This window comes from Carcharodon carcharias, chromosome 1, assembly GCF_017639515.1.
Source record: "Carcharodon carcharias isolate sCarCar2 chromosome 1, sCarCar2.pri, whole genome shotgun sequence".
Classification (NCBI taxonomy): domain Eukaryota; kingdom Metazoa; phylum Chordata; class Chondrichthyes; order Lamniformes; family Lamnidae; genus Carcharodon; species Carcharodon carcharias.
The window spans coordinates 139,934,826-139,957,262 of record NC_054467.1 but is presented as its reverse complement, the minus strand read 5'-3'; the positions used below and the strand labels follow the sequence as shown (position 1 = coordinate 139,957,262).

The 22,437-nt window shown below is 40.8% G+C and overlaps 1 protein-coding gene across 4 annotated transcripts in view; it reads left to right on the top strand.

Annotated features, from left to right (window-relative positions):
* The window catches only part of apbb2b (amyloid beta (A4) precursor protein-binding, family B, member 2b), a 377,678-nt gene that overhangs the window by 335,887 nt on the left and 19,354 nt on the right, over positions 1-22,437 (top strand). For all 4 annotated transcript variants that reach the window (XM_041190683.1, XM_041190685.1, XM_041190682.1 and 1 more), the window contains one exon: positions 17,214-17,328. In XM_041190683.1, coding sequence (XP_041046617.1) covers positions 17,214-17,328 — 115 coding nt within the window. The remainder of the gene's footprint in view (positions 1-17,213; positions 17,329-22,437) is intronic.

The following is a 22,437-nucleotide window of genomic DNA, read 5'->3' as shown; positions in this document are numbered from 1 at the left end:
GCGTTGTATGTCCCGGAGACACCTGTAACCCTGGGTGGGTTCGAAACATGAGGGATGGAACTTCAGTTGGAATCCACATGAGGTAAGTCAGAGATGGAAACAGTCACTGAGGAAGGAAATATGGCTGTGAAAGTGAATTTTAGTAAACACCTTTTCAAACACCCGGAGAGAAATGGAAAGCAATGAAGGTGAACAGAGCAAAAGAGACCAGCGGAAATCCTGTCGGAGAGAAAAGCAGCACTTCTCCAAGGTAGGCATTGCTGGAAGAGAAGTGGCAGTCAATTAAACACTAAGATAAAAGCAAAATACTGTGGGTGCTGGAAATCGGAAATCTGAAATCTGAAACAGACTTGAAACATTAACTCTATCTTCCTCTCCACAGATGCTGTCAGACCTGCTGAGTTTTACCAGCATTTTTTCCATTTGGTGTAAATGGTCAGTTTCCTAATAAGTTAGAAATTATATTCAAAATTTTTAAAACATGCCTATTAGTCTCCTGCACAAAGGAGCCACCTTAATTTTAAGAGCTTCCTCAGAGGCCCGCAGATGAGTGAAAGTAGCAAAAATTTGCAAAGCTGATTAATGTAGCCTGGAAGGGTCAGTTTTGTGGGTGGAGAAAGCTCCAGCAATAAGTTTTTTTCAGCTTGTGTAAAAGATCGCTGAAACTCGATTTGTACTGGGAATAATTTGCATGTGAAATTCCACAATCTTTTGTATTTCTTTGGCTGACTTTGCATGAATTTTGCTGAAAGAAACAGTGCAACCTAGAGAAAATTCCAGGTCAAGAAGGTTATTCAATATACAAGTGACTGAGGAACAAGATAGGTTTGAAACAGCTCAGAAGTGGGGTTCCTGAGTGTGCTCATTGTGCACTCTATACGTTATAGGAACATCTAAATTGTGCAAAACTTGTTGTCACATACTGTTGAAATTTTGTTTCAAGTAATATTCTGACAGCTTTTGTTTGGCAAAAGGAAAGTTGTAGAGCTGTCTTAATTCAATGGCTTGCATTGGCATTCTGGTGATGTTTCAGCAACTAACTACTTAATTGTGGGAAACTAGTGTTTTTTTCTCCACTCTCATTTTGTGTTCAGAACAGCTGGTATCGCTCTTAGACTGATGAATGTGTTTATTGTGATCACCTTTTCTGTTATTTACATGTTCTCCTGTTGTTCATTGCATTCTTTCTGATTTCTTTCCTCTGCTTTCCTGGACTCAGAGAGAGGTAATTTTTCTTTCTTTCTTAATATAGTTCATATTGTCAATATAGAGATTGTGTTACAGTTAAGTGTAAGTAGATGATTTTTTTTAAGCTGTGGTCAAGTGGACAAATTCCATCCCATCTTGTCCTCCAGGTCCATACTCTTCATTCAGTGGTTTGACCTGGCTTCAGGACTTTTCTTTTCCTTTTGAGATGCATCGTATTGAAGAGATGAAGCCTTCTCCAGACCAAATTTACAAATTAGTCTGTTAAAAGACTCGATTCAAATGTCTGAATAGAACCAAATGTGTTTTAATGCTCTGTAAGTTCATAATTTGTATTTGTATTAGGAACACTCTTAAATAACATGGATAAACGCTTCAATTGCATAAATTTTACAAAAAGAAATACAAGAATTAAAATTTTTTTTGATGGGTTAGGACTTTATTACCATCAGCGGATAAGACTGGTTGCCATTTGGCAACTGGGTGTGATCAATCCACTTTATTTTAAATATTTTGACTTAACTTCATAATATGGAACTTTGTACCTATTATTCAGATTTTTCTCCATCATGCCTGAAGTCATTGATTCCTTTCAGGGATATGGTTCCAGGATGTGTTGCGCTCTGGTGCCTCATCTATCAGACTGTTCCTCTGTGTGCCTAGACCATGAGTGTTGACAAGTTGACACACAGCTGACATTGATTTTATCCTCAGCCAATCTTCACATTTGCACTTTCAGCATAGATCATATCCTTTGTGTCATTCTTCACAGTGGAAGACACAAGTGACATCCCCAAAGTTCAAGAGAGTCGGGGGGGTCAGAGGTGAGTATGGTGGCCATTACCAAGGAGAAGGTGCTAGGAAAACTGAAGGTGGATAAATCAGCTGGACCAGATGGATTACACCCCAGAGTTCTGAAGGAGATAGCTGAAGAGATAGTGGAGGTGTTAGTGGTGATCTTTCAGGAATCACTGGAGTCATGGAGGGTCCCAGAGGACTGGAAAATCGCTAATGTAACCTCCCTGTTTAAGAAGGGAGTGAGGCAAAAGACGGGAGATTACAGGCCTTGCTTAGGAAGGGAGTGAGGCAAAAGACGGGAGATTACAGGCCGATTAGCCTGACCTCAGTCGTTGGTAAGATTTTAGAGTCCATTATTAAGGATGAGATTTCAGAATACTTGGAAGTGCATGGTAAAATCGGGCAAAGTCAGTATGGTTTCATCAAGGGGAGGTTACGCCTGACAAATCTGTTAGAATTCTTTGAGGAGGTAATGATAGGTCAGACAAAGGAGAGCCAATGGATGCTATCTACTTGGACTTCCAGAAGGCCTTTGACAAGGTGCCGCACAGGAGGCTGCTCAGTAAGATAAGAGCCCATGGTATTAGAGGCAAGGTAATAGCATGGATAGAAGATTGGCTGTCTGGCAGGAGGCAGAGAGTGGGGATAAGGGGGTCCTTCTCAGGATGGCGGCTGGTGACTAGTGGAGTTCTGCAGGGGTCAGTGTTGGGACCATAACTTTTCACTTTATACATTAATGATCTAGATGAAGGAACTGAGGGCATCCTGGCTAAGTTTGCAGATGATACAAAGATAGGTGGAGGGACAGGTAGTATTGAGGAGGTGGGGAGGCTGCAGAAGGATTTGGACAGGTTAGGAGAATGGGCAAAGAAGTGGCAGATGGAATACAATGTGGGCAAGTGTGAGGTCATGCACTTTGGTAGGAAGAATAGAGGCGTAGACTATTTTCTAAATGGAGAGAAAATTCAGAAATCTGGAGTGCAAAGGGACTTGGGAGTCCTAGTCCAGGATTCTCTTAAGGTTAACTTGCAGGTTGAGTCGGTAGTTAGGAAGGCAAATGCAATGTTGGCATTTACTTCGAGGACAAGAATATAAAAGCAGGGATATGCTGCTGAGGCTTTATAAGGCTCTGGTCAGACCACATTTAGAATATTGTGAGCAATTTTGGGCCCCGTATCTCAGGAAGGATGTGCTGGCCCTGGAAAGGGTCCAGAGGAGTTTCACGAGAATGATCCCAGGAATGAAAGGCTTAACGTATGAGGAACGTTTGAGGACTCTGGGTCTATACTCAATGGAGTTTAGAAGGATGAAGGGGGATCTGATTGAAACTTACAGAATACTGAAAGGCCTGGATAGAGTGGACGTGGGGAAGATGTTTCCATTAGTAGGAGAGACTAGGACCCGAGGGCACAGTCTCAGAGTAAAGGGAAGGCCTTTTAAAACAGAGACGAGGAGAAACTTCTTTAGCCAGAGAGTGGTGAATCTATGGAACTCGTTGCCATAGAAGGCTGTGGAGGCCGGGTCATTGAGTGTATTTAAGACCGAGATAGATAGGTTCTTGATTGGTAAGGGGATCAAAGGTTACGGGGAGAAGGCGGGAGAATGGGGTTGAGAAACTTATCAGCCATGATTGAATGGCGGTGCAGACTCGATTGGCCAAAAGGCCTAATTTCTGCTCCTATGTCTTATGGTCTTATCACTGGATAATAACTTGCTTCAGGACACCAGACCTTTTTTTGTCTTTTGTAGTCCTTACAATTGAGGTCAGTCTTGACTGTGCTGCTGTGCTTATCTTATTTTGGATCTCATTTTGAATTATAATCATAATAACATACAAAATAATAACATTTAAACCATGATAAATAGCTACAAATTCAAAGTAATTATATTAAAAAATGCTGGCCTGTTCTGTCTTAGATTATAATTTTGGAAAATTGCCTTTAACCTGTCTGATTTTAAATGGCAGGAAACTAGAAATTGTTAGTGAATTGCCCAGAAAGTGCAATGCCACAAAAATTCTACAATTGCAAGTTTTGGATTTTGTTATAGTCAGTGCATTTTCCCAGCAATTATTCAGTAAATTATACCTAAATACCTGCTTAAAAAAAAAATTGTGGGTATTTAGTTAAGCGTGTTTTTTTTTCCTTAAACTGAGTGTTGCCAGCGGAGTTTTGTTTATAATTACCTCAACTGGGGTTGAGGCAGAAGATCAGCCATGATCATGTTGAATGGAGGAGTAGAATTGAGGGACCATTTGGTCTATGCCTGCTCCTATTTCTGATGATATTTAAAAACATGGAGGAGGGCTTCACTAGCAGATGAGCTGAGTGTAGTCATATATGTTACAGAGATAGAAGTAGTTGAACTTCACAATCTATATCATAGATTTGGATATGAGGACACAACTAGGTGGAAATGTGAGTTGTGAGAAGGATGCAAAGACCCTTCAAGGGGATTTGGAGAGGCTAAGCGAGTGGGCAAAAATTTGGCAGATGGAATTATTATGACAGCTGGTGGTAAATGCAGTTTAAATCGCAGAGGGAAACTTGAAACAACTATCATAACCAATTTTGCAATTTGTATGTTTCGATATGCAGTCTTTGAATTCAGTAGTAATAAGTCCACCAAGTCTCCAGGTTTTTAGAAAACTAAATAAACATTTATTAATACAAGATGGAATGTGACAACAATTTGCATTTATATAGCCCCTCTATTGTTTAAAAAGAAATCTCAAGATACAAGGCACTATGGGTGGTCCTGATTATATTTGTATTCTACAAAACCTACAAAAGTCACTTGTAATTTTGTTTCTTGGGTCACTTGTGGAATATTTGCTATACCCCAAATGTAATCTTAGCTTTCCAATGGCTTCAAGTGGTATTTTTAACTGCAGTGAAATTAGCAGCTGAAGTGAGTTTTTTTTAAGCTTCTCTATTTGCCACACATTCAAGAGATGACATCCTGGTTTTAAATAGTTGCAAAGATTCTGACAATGATTTGTATATTGTTACTTACATTTGGGACTAAATACCGTACGTCAAATGATTCCTCTTGAGCATACAACAAAATGTATAAATTTTGTACTGTAAGTGTCTTGTGTATAGTATAAGCCATTAAAATATTCAAATAATAGCAACAGATTGCATTAAGTAATAACCCTGATAACTGCTGTTAATATAGCAGGTGATGCAGCATGAATCTTGTTCTTGACGATAGAAGATTATTGCAGGAACTAAAGGTCACTTGTTTAAATTGAGTGTATTTCTGAATAATTAGTTTATAGGCCAAATCCCCAGTGTTTTCAGTTCACTATAAATGTAATATTAAAAGTAATGAATGTTCAGGGTTGATTAAGCACAAATGAGTCCTTGTTTTATGGGCAATATTTGAAGATAGAAGCTTTACACTGTCGATGTACAATGTCCTTATCTGCACTTTATCCTAGACTGTCCGTGAACTGCAAACTGACAGGAGTATGGTAGCCTGTAAAATATCCACAAAGCCGAGAGTTACATAAGAACACGATCAACAAAATTATGTGAAAACGTTGATGTTTAAATAGTTTGTAATGTGACCTTCAGTGGCTACAGTCTATCTGCACGGAATATTTAATGGTATATTTCTGTGAGCGCAAGGTGTCTATAGTTTATATTTGTTGAATTGCCTGATCAGGTGAATGTTTTCTTACACGTTTGCTGTCTCAAGTTAACACAATAGAGATGGTTTTGCAAAACTGAGGGATGAGTGCAACTAAATTATAGCTACAAGTAGAATTTATATTTTATATATTTTTTTTAAAAATGTAACATTGTAGTATTTTATGACAGGAATGTGCAAGAGAGATTAGTATCACCCATTGCACAAAATATAATTTCGTCTTGTCAGGTACCATTTAGCCATAATAATGAGGAATGGGGGAGAAAAACTGAATAGACTGAAATAGGCTTGTGCATTTAGATTTCCTTCATGTGAAAATGTTTAGTTTCTGCCCTGTATCATGGTGATAATCCCGGTCCATAATTAATAGTATTCAATGTACTGAAATGGTAGAAGATTACCTTTTATTTTTGTGCATTATAAGGGATCTCTTTGTTTGATTTAGCAGAATACAAATAATTATTTAATCAATTCCACCCAAAGTTTTGTTTAAAATTGCATTGGAACCTCATTATTACAAAGCTTTCTTTTCTGTACCCAATGTAAGCAATATTTTAGGAGTTCTAAGACTATAGCATCATGAAATGGTTATAAGGAGGTCTTTCAGCCCATCGAGCCTGTGCTAGCTCTCTGCAAGAGCAATCCAGCTGGTCCCACTCCCCGCTGTTGCCCCATAAACCAACATTTTTTTTTTACCTTCTATGCACTTATCTGATTCCCTTTTGAAAGGCTCAATTTGATTGTTTCTGTATCACCCTTTCAGGCAGTGCATTGCAGATTATAACCACTCATTACCAAATAAGTCTTTCCTCATGTTGCCTTTGGACCTTTTGCCAATCACACCTTAAATTTCTGACCTCTGGTTCTTAACCATCTCTCCATTGGGAATAGCTTCTCCCTATCTACTCTGTCTAGGCCCATCATGATGCTGAACATCTCTATCAATCCTCCTCTCAGGTTTCTCTACTCTAAGGAGAAAACCCCCAGCTTCTACAATCTATCCACATATTTCTAACTGAAATCCCTCATCTCTGGAACCATTCTAGTAAATGCCTTCTGTGCCCTCTCTAAGGCCTTCACACCTCCCGAGAGTGCGCTCTTTTGCACATGTAAAATTCTGACTGGGCTGGACAGACTGGATGCAGGGATGATGTTTCCTCTAGCTGAGGGGATCTAGGACAAGGAGTCATATTCTCAGGATATGGGGTAGATCATTTAGGACTGAGATGAGGATAAACTTCTTCACTCAGAGGGTGGTGAGTGGAATTCTCTATCACAGAAGGCAGTAGGGGCCAAGTCACTGAATATATTTCATAAGGAAATAGATTTCTGGACTCTAAAGGTATCAAGGGGTATGGGGAGAGAGCATATGAAATAGAGGATCAGCCGTGATCATATTGAATGACGGAGCAGACTCGAAGGGCTGAATGACTTATTCCTCCTATTTTCTATATTTCCATGGTGTATTCCCAGCAGTGCCCACCACTCCCTATGGCACTGCTGGAACTAGAGAACTACCAGCCAGTCAGATGTTCAGCAGCTATCTGAGGTGGGACTGCCTTCTGAGATGGGAGCAGAAGCCAATTAAGGCTTTGGGGCTGCGAGGCAGCCATCAGGAGCAGGAGTGTGTTCCCCAAGAACTGTTTTCGGTGGCAGAGCAGGAAACATCACCATCTAAAAAATCCAGCCCTTTGTCTCTATTTATAAAGCCCAGGATTCTGTATGCGTTTTAAATAGTTTTTTTAAACCTGTCCTACCATGTCCAATGATTTGTCCATTATAATGGACAGGAACTCCACATCCGTCATTAATAGAAAGTTCAACATAATGTGTTTTCGTTGATTTTAAATGAAATATTTATGTAAACTCGCTCCTTTTTATATTAATTTCTTCTCTTTCCACCTCTCCCCCAGCTTCTTTTGCCTTAGCCATACTCATGCTGCTCCAGGCTCTCTCATATGATTTGTACAGGAGTAGCCCAATGACAGGCACCTAGCTACTTTGTTTCTCCATTCCTTAGAAGAACAGCTTGTCCTCAGCTGTGTGCTTATGCATGGCAGCAGTCAAGAACTGCATGATCTGGAGAATCAGGAGTATAGTTACAATCACTCATCTCCTCATCGGTGCCATAATGGCCTGGGAGAGGAATACAAAAGGCTTGTGCCTCCTCACAGAAAGAAAAGGAGAACATTCCAGGTTGCTTTAGGGAGAGGAACAACAATGACAAAAGCCTGGGAATAGGTTAATGTGCCAATTCCATTGCTGGGGCAAGTGCAGAGGGGAAGAATTCCCCTTTAATAGGAATGTTTGTTTTTTGAATTGAGGGTTTTCTGCTTTTGTCTCCATCTCTGTCCAGAAAAATGGTTCCTTTCATTTCAATTGTTTGATTTTTTACCTCCGTGGAATGAATGTCATTGTAGCATAATACCTGAACTGAATCGTTCTCTTTCTTTTGTCCACCATGTCTATATTATAGGTTAATTTAAATAATACAGGTATTAAAGACCCATAGAAAGCAATGCTGCTTGCAAAGTATGTTTCATGTTTCACAGAAAATTGTTGGTGCTGTAAACACCAAGGTTGAAAGCAATGGCAGCACTTGGAATGTGAGCATTTAAGCATATTACACACATTTACAATCCCATTCACCTGTGTAAAAACTGTTTGAAATCCAATTTGCATTTTTAAGTAAAACCAGATAGAATTAAATATTCAAGCTCCAAGCCATACATTTTTCCAAGCTTTTTGAGGTATTGTCTGTTACCCTTTTTGGATGGATATTAAGGACAATACAGCTGAACATCAGTGTTAGCTGAAGGAATTTACAATGTAGCAGCAAAACCACTTCGAAGAGAGATGAAAACTGTCTCTTCACAGCAGTATCAAAGTACCATGTAATTTGAATAATCAGTAAAATTATATTTAATATGATGGGTTCAACAGAAAATATAGAAGATCGTCAGAATGCTGTTTTGATACCATTCGTGAGAAAGGGATTTATAGTTTGCTTAATGCTTATTAGGTACATGACCTTATGATATGCTGCACATTAAACTAATCACTCCTCTTTACTTGGATACCTAAGCTTGCCCAATGTACATTTTATATGCCTCCAAATAACAACATTGTAGAGAAGTTCTATTTTGCTATATATGCCATATAAACAAATGCTAGGATGAGTGGGACATTGTCTGAACTACCTTATGTTAATCGTTCACTCTTGTTTTTATATAAGCATGGCTGCAAATTAATATCCTAGTTCACAGGCCCAGCGGAATTGGTTAATATCTTATTTTTGCTCATTTCTGTTCAGTTATCTAATTTTGTTGATAGCTTTTATGTAACAAATTAATCTTCAACATCAAGGCAACTGTTAACATGTAAGGGGGTAATCTGACAATTTTGCGCCTTCAGTGCCGAGCTCTCTATACTATGAACACGTGCCAGGAGTTTGTATGTACATCCCCTGAGATTAAAACTATACTGTCTCTGACTTACCATAGTGATGTCCTGCTGGTATTTGCACTGTCATTCAGTTAAAAGATGAATGGATTGAGCAAAATATTGCCAATGGCTGTCTAGCAGCTAGCCTGCTATTGTACTTATGGTATTTTTCAAAGAGTGTGATTTGATTTTATTTGGGAAGGTTGGGCGATGTATTTAAAGAAGTGCTGTTCCACAGGAGCCATATCATTTTTGTTCCACAATAAGTAACATCAAACCACTTCAGTAAAATATAATCTACAGCGCATGTCACCCTGTGACAGAACCTGCAAATGTAGCGCAATCTACTACCTGATTTCCACAATTTTATACATTGAAGAAGCCCTGAATGTGCTATAAGCAGAGCCAAACAATAACTAAGGACTGACTGTATTAGATTACTTCAGTGGAGAAATAGTGTGATCCGGGAACGGAGTTCTTCGTGACCCGAATGCCAGGTCAGGGATTTGGTCAAGTGGGAATTCAGTACAGAGGGGGGAGGATGAAGCTGCTTTTTATTCTTTTTGTTTTACCTCTAGTAGCTGGCGAGTGTTCTTTTGTCTCTAAGCTAGGAGACTGTAACTTGCTATTACTTTACTGAAATAGTAACTACTAAATATTGTAAGGCTGTATGTTGTCTCAGGAAGAGGTCTAGGGTCTTGTATGGTTGAACAGTAACTTTATTAATAACACACAAATATTGTTATGATCCCCAGCTGAGGTCACCAGTGGACAAGCATGATGCCAGAGTGGAACCAAATTTGATAGATCCTAACTTCTAATTTGTTTAGATACGTGGAGAAGGGCTGTTGAACAGAGTCACTGGAGTCAGCTAATGAACTATATTACAATACTCCTTCACATACAACTATACCTTTACAGATGTATACAGATTTGTAAGGATAACACAAGTTATCTGAATATATTTCAGAAGGAAATAGATTTCTAGACTCTAAAGGTATCAAAGGGTATGGGGAGAGACCATATGAAATAGAGGATCAGCCATGATCATATTGAATGATGGAGCAGGCTCGAAGGGCTAAATGATCTACTCCTATTTTCTATATTTCCAGAGTATATTCCCAGCAGTGCCCACCACTCCCTATGGTGAGTATCTTGGAGGGGAACTTCTAGGTGGTGGTGTTCCTATCTATCTGCTGTCCTTGCCCTTCTAGAGGGCAGTCATCATGGGTTTGGAAGGTGCTGTCTAAGGAGCCTTGGTGAATTCCTGCAGTGCCTTTTGTAGATGGTACACACTTCTGCTACTGTGCATCGGTGGTGGAGGGAGTTGAATGTTTGTGGATGTGATGCCAATCAAGTGGGCTGCTTTGTAGAGGCTTTGTCCTGGATGGTGTCAAACTTCTTGAGTGTTGTGGGAGCTGCACTCATCCAAGAAAATGGGGAGAATTCCATCACACTCCTGACTTTTGTCTTGTAGATGGTGGACAGATTTTGGGGAGTCAGGAGGGGAGTTAGTCGTCAGACAATTCCTAGCCTCTGACCTACTCTTGTAACCACAGTATTTATTTGGTTAGTTCAGTTCAGTTTCTGGTGAATGGTAACTCCCAGAATGTTGATAATGGGAGATTCAGTGATGGTAATGCCATTGAACATCAAGGGGCGATGGTTAGATTCTCTCTTGTTGGAGATTGTCATTGCCTAACACTTGTGTGGCGTGAATGTTACTTGCCAGAGATAGACGTTTACAGCACAGAAGAAAGCCATTCGACCCATCGTGTCCGTGCCGGTCAACAAAGATCTGACTACACTAATCCCATTTTCCAGCGTTGGACCATAGCCCTGGAGGCAATGGCAACACAAGTGAATATCTAAATACTTCTTAAATGTTACGAGAGTTTCTGACTCAACCACCCTTTCAGGCAGAGAGTTCCGGACTTCCACCATCCTCTGGGTGACAAACCATTCTTCTCAACTTCCCTCTTTACCTTCAACCTCTCACCTTAAATCTATGCCCCCTGGTTTTTGACACCTCTACTAATGGAAAAAGTGCCTTCCTATCCATGCTACCTATGCCCATCCTATTCTTATACACCCCTATCAGGTCCCCCCTCCACCTTCACTATTCCAAAGAAAACAACCCCAGCCTATCCAATCTTTCCTCAGACCCTCCAGCCCAGGCAGCATCCTGGTGAATCTCCTCTGCACCCTCTCCAATGCAATCACACCTTCCTATAATGTGGTGACCAGAACCGCACGTAGTACTCCAGTTGTGGCCTAACCAGCGTTTTATACAGTTCCAGCATAACCTCCCTGCTCTTGTATTCAGTGCCTCGGCTAATAAAGGCTAGTATCCCATATGCCTTCTTAACCATCTTACCTACCTGCCCTGCTACCTTCAAGGACCTGTGGGTATGCACACCAATGTCCCTCTGATCTTCAGTACTTTCCAGGGTCCTACCATTCATTGTGTAATCTCTTGCCTTGTTAGCCCTACCCAAGTGCTTTACCTCTCACTTTTCCGGGGTGAATTCCATTTGCCACAGCTCTGTCCAACTGACCAGTCCATTGATATCCTCCTACGCTTTACGGCTATTCTCCTCACTATTTACCACCCTACCAATTTTCGTGTCGTCCATGAACTTCTTGATCATACTCCCTACATTTAAGTCCAAATCATTTATACAAACAGCAAGGGCCCCAGCACTGAGCCCTGTGGAACCCCACTGGAAACAGACTTCAAGTCACGGAAACATCCCTCTAACATCACCCTCCACTTCCTGCGCCTCAGCCAATTTTGGATCCAACATGCCACTCTGCCTTGGATCCCATGGGCTCTTACTTTCTTGACCAGTCTGCCGTGAGAGACGTTATCAAAAGCCTTGCTAAAGTCCATGCAGACCACATCAAATCCTCATCAACACTCCTGGTTACCTCCTGAAAAAATTTGATCAAATTTATCAAATATGACCTCCCCTTAACAAATCCATGTTGACTATCCCTGATTCATCCATGTCTCTCCAGATGCAGATATATTCTGTCCCTTAGAATTCTTTATAGTAACTTTCCGACCATTGAGATTAGACTGACTGGCCTGTAATTTCCTGGTCTATCCCTTCCTCCCTTTTTTAATAATGGGACAACATTAGCAGTCCTCTGGCACCTCACCTGTGGTCAGAGAGGATTTGAAAATTACTGTCAGAGCCCCTTGCCTCCCTCAACAGCCTGGGATACATCTCATCCAGGCCTGCGGATTTATCCATTTTTAAGGCTGCTAAACCCACCACTACCTCCTCTCTCTCTCTCTCTCTATGTTAATTTCCTGTAACATCTCTCAGTCCTCCACCCTGATGTCTATACCTGCGTCCACCTTTTCCATTGTGAAAACTGACGCAAAATATTCATTGAGGACTTCCGGGTCCACACACACATTAGGTCTATGGTCCCTAATTGGCTCTACTCTTTCCCTAGTTATTCTCTTGCTCTTTATATATTTTTAAGAAAAACTTGGGTTTTCATTTATTCTACCCACCAATGCTTTCTCATGCATTCTCTAAGCTTTGATAATTTCCTTTTCTCCCTGCACTTTTTATACTCCTTTAGGGACTCTGCCATATTGAGCCCTCGGTATCTGCCATAAGCTTCTCTTTTTTTCTTAATCCTAACTGTTATGTCCCTTGGCATCCAGGCTTCTCTGGACTTGGTCCCCCCTTTGTCTTTATGGGAACATATTTGTCCTGTACTCTTGCTATTTCCTTCTTGAATGCCTCCCACAGCACTGACACAGTTTTATCTGCAAGTATCTGTTCCCAGTCCACTTGGCCCAAATCGTATCTCATCTTAATAAAATTAGCCTTTCCCCAGTTTAAAACTTATCCTTTTCCATTGCTATCCTAAATCTAACTGAGTTATGATCACTATCTCCAAAATGCTCCCCTGCTGATATGCTTTCCAGCTGCCCATTTCTGAATATTAGGTCCAGAACTTCCCCCTCCCTTGTTGGGCTGGAGAAGGTTGGAGGTGGTTGAGGGCAACACAGGCATCTCTGCTCAGGAGAGAAACGGGTTGATTGCAGATGACATACAGAATTTCAATTATTTGATTGTTCACATACCAGAGTAGCTCTTAAAGCATGTCTATAACCAGTAGTTGAATTCTTCTGGGACCATACAGTGGTGTATCTGTCGTACATAGCCAGAGGCCTTTTAGCCATGGTTCCTGATCCGACAGGACCATCAATTTGGCTTCCATGTCTAATGTGAAATTTGTGAGGTGACCATTTACAGGTAAGTCAGCATTCCAAAATGTGAATCTGGGATCCTTAATTTCCCCAATAAGCATAGTTGGACGACTTATTGGTGTGGCTCGTCTATGTCATGGACTCATTTGGGATCCTCCACACATCCCAAGGTTTTCGACTTAAACAGATGGTTGCAGTGAAAGCACTGCATAGTGATTTTTTTATTCATCCATGGGATGTGGGACTCGCTGGCTAGGTCATCATTTATTGCCCATCCCTAATTGCCCTTATTCAGGGGGCGTTTTAAGAGTCAACCACATTGCTGTGGGTCTGGAGTCACATGTTGGCCAGACCAGGTAAGGACAGCCGATTTTCTCCCCTAAAGAACATTTGTAAACGAGATGGGTTTTTACAACAATCGGCAATGGTTTCGTGGTCATCATCAGACTTTTAATTTCAGGTTTTTATTGAATCCAAATCTCACAGTCTGTCTTGGTGGGATTCAAATCTGGGTCCCCAGCGCATTACCTTGGGTCTCTGGAATACTAGCCCAGTGACAATACCACAATGTCACCGCCTCCCCAGTGTTGGACACTGCTCGCACCTGTGAAGCCTTTTGGCACCACAGTGCTGACATAGCCTGCCACCATTTTGTGTTTTGTTGGGTATTGCTTTCTGTCCCCTGGAGACTCCTTGCCCTTTTGTTGCTTTATGAGCTGGACTGTTGGGGTTGCTCTGTACCATGGTTTAACATCGTCATGCAAAATGGATTGGTTCCAATTGTCTGACTATTTGGATGACTTCTTCCAAGTCAGATCTTCTATAGGTTGGAGTACATCTGAAGGAGCATAATTGGCCACTCCCACCTAATCAGTCTCTTATGAGCTCTGACTTAAGGTCACAGCAATCTGTATAACTCATTTATGAGATCTATGGGTTCCCTGGGCTTTTGGACTCCCCTGTTAAATTTTTCACACTCCAAAATTTTATTGCTTCTTAGGTTAAAGTAGGTGTCAAAGGATTTCATAACCTCTTTAAAGTTATCAGAAAATTCATTTATTATTTGCCTGGTGATTATGTTGTCGACTGTTGGACCTATTGAATATAATAGTGTATTCACTTGTTTAGCCTCTATCTTCTTATATAATAGCATCTTAAAAAGTTGCTTTTCTATCATGCCTAATTTTGCACCTGGTCTGGCCCTCTATCTGCCTTAAACCTGTTGTTTTACCATCCATGGCTGTTTTCAGCACAGGGTGGTGTGCACCTTTAATTTTTTTTAAATGGCGCTGCAGTAATAGTTTTTTTTTCCTGTGCTTGTTGGGATTTGGGCTCCCACCGTGGTTCTGGAGCCGCTTTAAACTTCAGCGATTCTGCAGAAAATCTTTTGAACAAATTGTTTTGGTTGCTCGTTGCTTTCCTGAGCTTGGAGAACCGAACTGAAGCTGATTTTTTTGCTCTGACCTTTCTTCAATTTTTTTGGAGTTTTCTCACCCTTCTGCAATCTGGCTAGGTCCTTTGACTCTGCTTTCGATCGGGTCTCGCTACAGACCTCCACATGCTCTGGTGGAGTGTTCTTAATGCTGCACAGTGGATCTTTCTTCTGTCATTCAGCCTCCATGTCTGTAGTGGAGCTTCTTAGGTGATATCCAGCTGTGTATTCGAGGTCTTGATGTTAGGTGCACTTCTCTCAGGTCAGACTGCAGTTTTTTTACTACTTCATTCTTGGGGATTTTGGGGTCCTCCATCTGCTGTCACCATTTTATAAGGTTGTATGTTGTCTTAGGAAGAGGTCTAGAGGCTTGTATAGTTGAACAATAACTATTTATTAGTAACACATAACTATATACATGTATATAGGATACAGTCCTCACTAGGTGCTAGATTCATGCCAACTTCTACCAGACTCACCATTACACTCTACTATTCCCATGTGACTCTACATCATAATTTGAGTGGTGGTACTGTTTCCCCAGTCCCACATTGACCCTTACAGTCCCGAACATCCTAATACTACAGTTAACTAATCAAATGAATGAATAAATAAGATTAGATAGACATGGCAGGGTTGGTGGTGTGCCATAACTGCAATGTGTAGGAGTTTGTGGAAAGCACTGCTGGACAACCATACCTGTATTAAGTGCCTGCAGCTTGAGCTTCTGGGGAAAGGTCATCGATCTGAAATGTTAACGCTGTTTCTTTCCATAGATGCTGCCTGACCTGCTGAGTGTTTGCAGCATTTTCTGTTTTTATTACAGAAAGTTAGCGTGCAGGTACAGTGAGCAATTAGGAAGGTAAATGGCATGTTGACCTTTACTGCAAAGGGCTTAGAGTACAAGAAGGAGGAAGTCTTGGTACAGTTGTTCATAGCTTAGGTGAGACCACACCTAGGGTACTGTGTGCAGTTTTGGCCTCCACGTTAAAAGAAGGATATATTTGAATTGGAAGCTATACAGCAAAGGTTCACTAGATTGGTTGCTGGAGATGAGAGGCTGAATAAATTGGGCCTGTATTCTCTGGATTTTAGAAGGATGAAAGATGATCTAATTGAAACATACAGGATACAATCTCCACCTATCACTGGCCCTCTATCCAGCTCTACCTGTTCCCCCAGCACCCCCCCACCCAGCACCCCCCCCCCCCCCCCCCAACCACCCCCCCTTAAACCAGCTTATATTTCACCTCTTTTCTATTTTTCCTTAGTTCTGTTGAAGAGTCATACGGACTCGAAAGGTTAACTGTGTTCCTCTCCGCAGATGCTGTCAGACCTGCTGAGTTTTTCCAGGTATTTTTATTTTAATTTTTGTTTAGGATTCTGAAGGGACCTGACAATATAGATATTTGGAGATTGTTTCCACTCGCTGGGGAATTTAGAACACACGGGTACAATCTCAGGAAAGGGGTCGATAATTTAAGATGAAGTTGAGGAAAATTTTCTTCACACAAAAGGCTGTGAATCTTTGGAACTCTCTACTGCAGATGGTTGTGGATGCTTGATCATTGAATATTTTTTAGACAGATTTTTGGTGTCTCAGGGAATCGAGGGATATGGGGAATGGATGGGAAAATAAGCCTGAAGCTGAAGGTCAGCCATGATCAGCTAAACCATATGGTCTACACCTGCTATTTCTAACGTTCTTGTGTAAGAAATTGCTGTAGTACAGGTGTTTAGAGAACGTGAACTGCAGGTGATTTATTCTCATCCTCTGAACTCGGAGATTGAAATCCTGTGTTGACTGGTAAATGTTAGTTTATAATAGTTCATTACCTTGGACATGTTTGCCTATATTGTTCTGCTATGTTTTTGTTGCCATTTCAAGATGCCACACACTGTAGCATTGGAATAATTGCTGTCAGGTGTTCAGCAAAAAAAAAACACACCCATTTACATGAAATATTGCAATAAATTAAATATCAGCAAAATACACAACCTGTCTGGTTTATAATTTGTTGCTCTGTAGGTTGTAAATTACTGTTGGCGATGTCAGCATAGGAATACTTAATGCATTCTAACAATGTTTCTCTCTCTGCAATTTTAATGGATTGATGCCTCTGCCAAAATAAGAGGAAAGTTATACACACACAATAAGCACTGGCCACAGATACTGTGATGAGTCAACTCTAAGCTTATGGGGCACCTGAAAATTATTTTGTCAATTTCACTATATATCAATAAAAGTTAATTATTTGTATGATGATACTAGCGTCATTGTCATTTGTGCATAATGCCCTAATGTTGAAAATAGTGCATGCTTCTTCTCCCTCAATAAATGAGAAACAGCTTGTCAAATACTTCAGTCTTGCTTAAATGGCACAAGAAACAGATTAGGTAAATGATTGCAACTAATGTCTCACATTCTTTTTTGTGCAGGGATTTTGCCTATGTAGCAAGAGATAAAGATACACGAATCCTAAAATGTCATGTGTTTCGATGTGATACACCAGCAAAAGCCATCGCAACCAGCCTTCACGAAATCTGCTCCAAGGTGAGAGCGAATTTTCATCAGCTTAAAAATCTCCTATACAAATGAAAAATAGCCATTGTTACTAACCTTAGATGGTGTTCAGAATATTTAAGATTTCTGGATATTTTATAAATTATGCCTTTACGATAATGACCAGGGTTATGTCATTCAGCCTAAGAATCTTTAGCTCCTTTTCATCCTGAGCTACCACAAAGGCAAAAATTAACTCATTTTGTTGAAATAAGGCATTGAGCACCAACATTACATTTTCCGTTGCCTAGAGCGAAAGGTATCATTTTTTAATTAAGGTATTTGCATCAGCGGAGTTGAATGGTTGGGGGGAAAGAGAGGAGGGGGTGTATTCACATGTTCGTATACCGTAACCCCCAGAATAATTCATGAATTTGGTAAATGATGAAAGCAGAAAGTATAAAAATCAACAGTTGTGTCTGAAGCATTGTGGTTGCAATTTTAACTGAATAGCATACAGGTTTGGGCTGCAGCTATGCTAGTGTTGATGTAAGATTGATGAAAGGCACCACAATTCCATAACTCAGATAGTTCCTGCTCAACCAAATGCAACTTGGAACTCCTGATTTTTTTTTTCAACCTTGGTGAAGAAATGAAAACTGATGAAATAATCAAAAATTGCCTGTTCTGTCACTCTTAAAACATTGTCTGGCCTCCCCAAGTACTCATGTTAAGATTCTACTGTAAATCCGGAGTCAGGAGATCCAACCTGACTCTACAGCAAAACAGAGCAAACCTGTAAGCCCCCTGTGCTCCAGATTTACATTACAATGCTTACAGTTACAATTTAGAGTTTACGTTAAGCAAAAACTGTCCTGCATTGACACTACAGATAGTATATAAATGCAGCCCTTTAGGACAATGGCTACCTGCTAATAGTTACTGGGCTGTAATCTAATCAGTTTATCCCAATCAACATTTGAGATTACAGAACAAACCTAAATCAGTTCACAACCATTTGAAGCTCAAGATCAGAGTCCTTTATGAAAAGACCTTCATGTAATTGTATATAGAGGTCACTGTTAAACATTGTGAATAGTCTTAATGTGCAGTTATTACTGATAACAATCTGTGATGTCTTTATGCTAAGTTGATTGAGAAATCTAAATAGCACTTTTGCATTCTGTATATGATCAAATAACTGAGTGTATTAATGGACATGCACACAATACCTAATGCTGTTATGCTTTGGTGTTTGTCTGTGTGCATAAATCTTCATCCAAGCTTCTGCAATTTACTGACCCTGATCTGTAGAATTTGAATGGCTCAGATGCACAAAATCTTACAGATGAGTTAGTAACATTTCCCCATTCTTACTGTTATTCATGTTCCTTTGCACTAAGGGCTTTAAAAATTAAATGCTTTCTAACATGCCTTAAGGCTGCACTACATGTCAAATCAGAGTCTAAAAAAAATGTGGCACTTGAGTCTTTTGACATTTGGTTGACTTTGTAAGTGATTATGAAAGATTAATATGGACTTTACAGCTTCTCTCCCTTTCCCTCTAACCCACTGGGCCAAACTTACCCAAAAGTTCTCCCTGCCCATACCTGGGATCTTTCTCCAGGTTCTCTCCAGTCTCCCATTATGACCCCTCCAAGATCATAAAATCCAACTCCCGCTTGTTCAACCCAACTCCCGCTGAGCTATTGACTATCCAAATTCCCTCCCTGATTCCCATGTTAGCTAATATTGTTAGCAGTTCCTTATCCTTTCCTCCTCCCCTTCAAATACACTGTCATTGCTGCCTCCCACTCCTCTTCCCATTCCTGCACTATTAGCTCTGGAGTCCCCAAGGATTTATTCTTGGGCCCCTCTTATTTCTCATCTATCTGGTGTCCCTTTGGTGACATAATTTGAAAACACATTTACACTGAAAACACCCAGCACTACATCACATTCACCTCTACTGCCTCTGATTTGTGACGCTGCTTGTCTGACGTCCACGGGCTTGATTTCTAGCCCCCAGCAGTGCTGCGACCAGAGGAAGGCGGACGCTAAAATCAGTGTTACCAACTGGCATGTCATTTCTCTGGCTCTGTCCCATCCCGACGCCATTTTTGCAGACGCGAGATGAGGCAAGCAGCAGGGCTATCCACCCGCACTCCATGAGTAGCCAATCAGGCTCATTCAGGGCCATTTGAAGATAATTAAAAGAGATTTTCCATTCAATCTCCAGGTTCCTGAAGATGGTGGAGGCCAGTTTAGATGCCTGCAGGCGGCCTTTCAATGGAAGATTGGAGGGGAAAACATGCCAAGCAGGCTTAGAGTTCCTCCCTGCCTGCCTGGGTGCAGCAGCAGCAGCTGCAGGCAAAACTGGAGGGGTGTTCCCTTCCACAGTGGTGGTTGGTCTGCAAAAGCCATTTATTAATATACACTTTTAAAAAGTTACCTTCCAATGCAACCTGCTACTGCTGTCAAATTATAAAGCACCTGATTGACCTTCCAGCTTCAAGAGCCCACCCTCCTTAACTGGACAGCGAGCCTGTTCTCTGGCCATTAATTGGCTGCCCTGGGGAAAATCACAAAGAGTGACTATTCCCACACGGTTAGGCCTCTGACTTCAATTTGAACCTGATGTAGGGTTCAGAAGCTCATGGGGAAAATCCTGCCTCCATTTTTGGATGAGCAGAAATTTCCTTCAATTAAATATTTGGAAAACTTAAGCTATTGTATTCAGTCCTCACCACAGCCTCTGTTTCCTAGTCTGGTGGTCCTCAAATCTTTTTGGTTGAATGCCCCCTTTTCAAATGGATTAGTGACTGCAGACCACCCACCTCAAATTTATAATACTTTATAATATTCATCATATGAAAGTGCTGCTTGTAAAGAGAGGCACCCTGGACAAACTTGTAATTTGCCACCCTTTCAGTTTAAGTAGATAGTCCTAAATATTTTTTTAAACCCCCTGTGTTGAACAATGCTGAATTCACCTGGCGGTCTCAGTAATTGCAAGTCTACCTGGAAATCTTAGTGTTGTTCTCATCATCCCTCCATACATGCTGTATTCCTAGGTAAGACAGCTAATCGTTTCTACACATGCGGTAGCACTATGCTCCTGCCTCCAAGCCCACCTCCAACCACCATGCTGTTTCCTGACTATAGCACTCTGGGCAGTTATTATGTTGCCCACCCACAAGGCCAGCCCTGCTCAGTATGCAGTTTCATGTTATTTTGCAGACTCCCCGGGAAGTTTCTTCAGACCCCCAGTGACCCCCAATCCCAGCTTGGGAACCACTGCTTTAGCCATTGATTCTGTCCCTCTCCCTGGCCATTATCTGAGGCTGAAACAGACTATTTGCAACCTTGGTATTCTATTTGACCCAGTACTGAGTTTCAACCCCATATTCTCTCCATCACCATGATCACCTACCTCCGCCTCTGCACGTGGTAGGGCAGCATAGTGGATACAATACTGGATAGGTAATCAGAGGCCTGGACTAAAGATCCAGAGACATGAGTTCAAGTCACAACAAGGCAGCTGGGGGAATTTAAATTCAATTATTTAAATAGAATCTGGAATTAAAAGCTAGAAATGATCAAATTGTCATAGAAACCCATCTAGTTTACTAATGTCTTTAGGGAAGGAAATCTGCCATCCTTACCAACCTTGCCTGTTTATGACTCCAAATCCACAACAATATGGCCAACTCTAAACTACTTTATCAAATAGCCTAACTAGACACTCAGTTGTATTCAAGAAGGTAGTTCACCACCACCTTCTCAAGGGCAACTAGAGATGGGTAATAAATGCTGACCTAACCAGCGACGTTTGCATCCCATGAAAGCATTAAAAAATATATAGCCCTCCTCTGGAATTCTCTTAGCTCATCCACTGCTGGAAACCTTGTCCGTGACTTTGTTATCTTTACACTTGACTATTCAAAATCTTTCACACATCGCCTCCCACATGCACCCTCCGTAAAATTAACTAATCCAAAACCTCTTTCCTTATCTTAATTCATGCCAAATCCTGCTCACCAATCACCCCTGTGCTCAATGACCTACATTGGCTTCCATCTCGCAACACCTCAATTTTAAAATCCTCACCCTTGTTTTCGTATTCCACCTTGGCCTCATCCCCTCCCTATTTCTGTAATGTCCTCCAGCCTTACAGCCTTCAGAGATATCTGTGCTCTCTAATTCTGCCCTCTTGTGCATCCCAAATATTAATCGCTCCACCTCTGGAATTCTTTACCACTGCAGACCATAGAGGCTGGGTCATTAAGTATACTCCAGGCTGAGATAGACAGATTTTTAACCAGTAAGGGAATCAAGGGTTATAGGCAAAAGGCAGGAAAGTGGAGTTGAGGATTATCAGATCAGCCATGATCTCACTGAATGATGGAGTGGACTCGGTGAGCTGAATGGCCTACTTCTGCTCCTTTGTCTTATGGTATTTATTGGCAGCCATGCCTTCAGCTACCTTGACCCTGAATTCTGGAATTCCCTACCTAAGTCCATCTGCCTCTCTCTTTCCTCTAAGTTGCTCATTGAAACTTAGTGCTTTGACCAAGTTTATGGTCATCTGACCTAATATCTCCCTATGTGGCTCGAGTCAAATTGTGTTTGATGATAGATCCTGTGGAGCACCTTGGGACATTTTGCTGCATTAAATGTTCTATGCAAATGCAAGTTGTTTTAAACGACATGTAAATTGGTATAATATATATGTTGGTGTGATTGATGGTTAAAACAATTTAGCTTCCTGCTATGTTTGTGCTTTAATGTTCATTATTTGTTAACTTATATTTTAAAGAGCGATTAAACGATAAAATCAACAAAGCAATTTGAGTATGACAAAAGTTTAAATGGATAGAAAATTAAGCTTATGCTGCAATTGAATAGGTTGTCAGAACATGTTGATTTTGCCACCAATGTAATTGTGTAATGATCTTTCTCCTACCACTAAATAGGGCTTCTGGATGTAACTAACTGTGGTGATTTAGAACAAGCTGTCAAAGCAAATATCTGTTGAATGATATGGTCTGTTCAGTGTTCTTGTTTTTGTTTGGCAGATATGAACATTATAATACTGTTCGCATTTGGGATTAACATGTTCCCATGTTGCTGTTTTAGATATAGTATATATACTGTAGT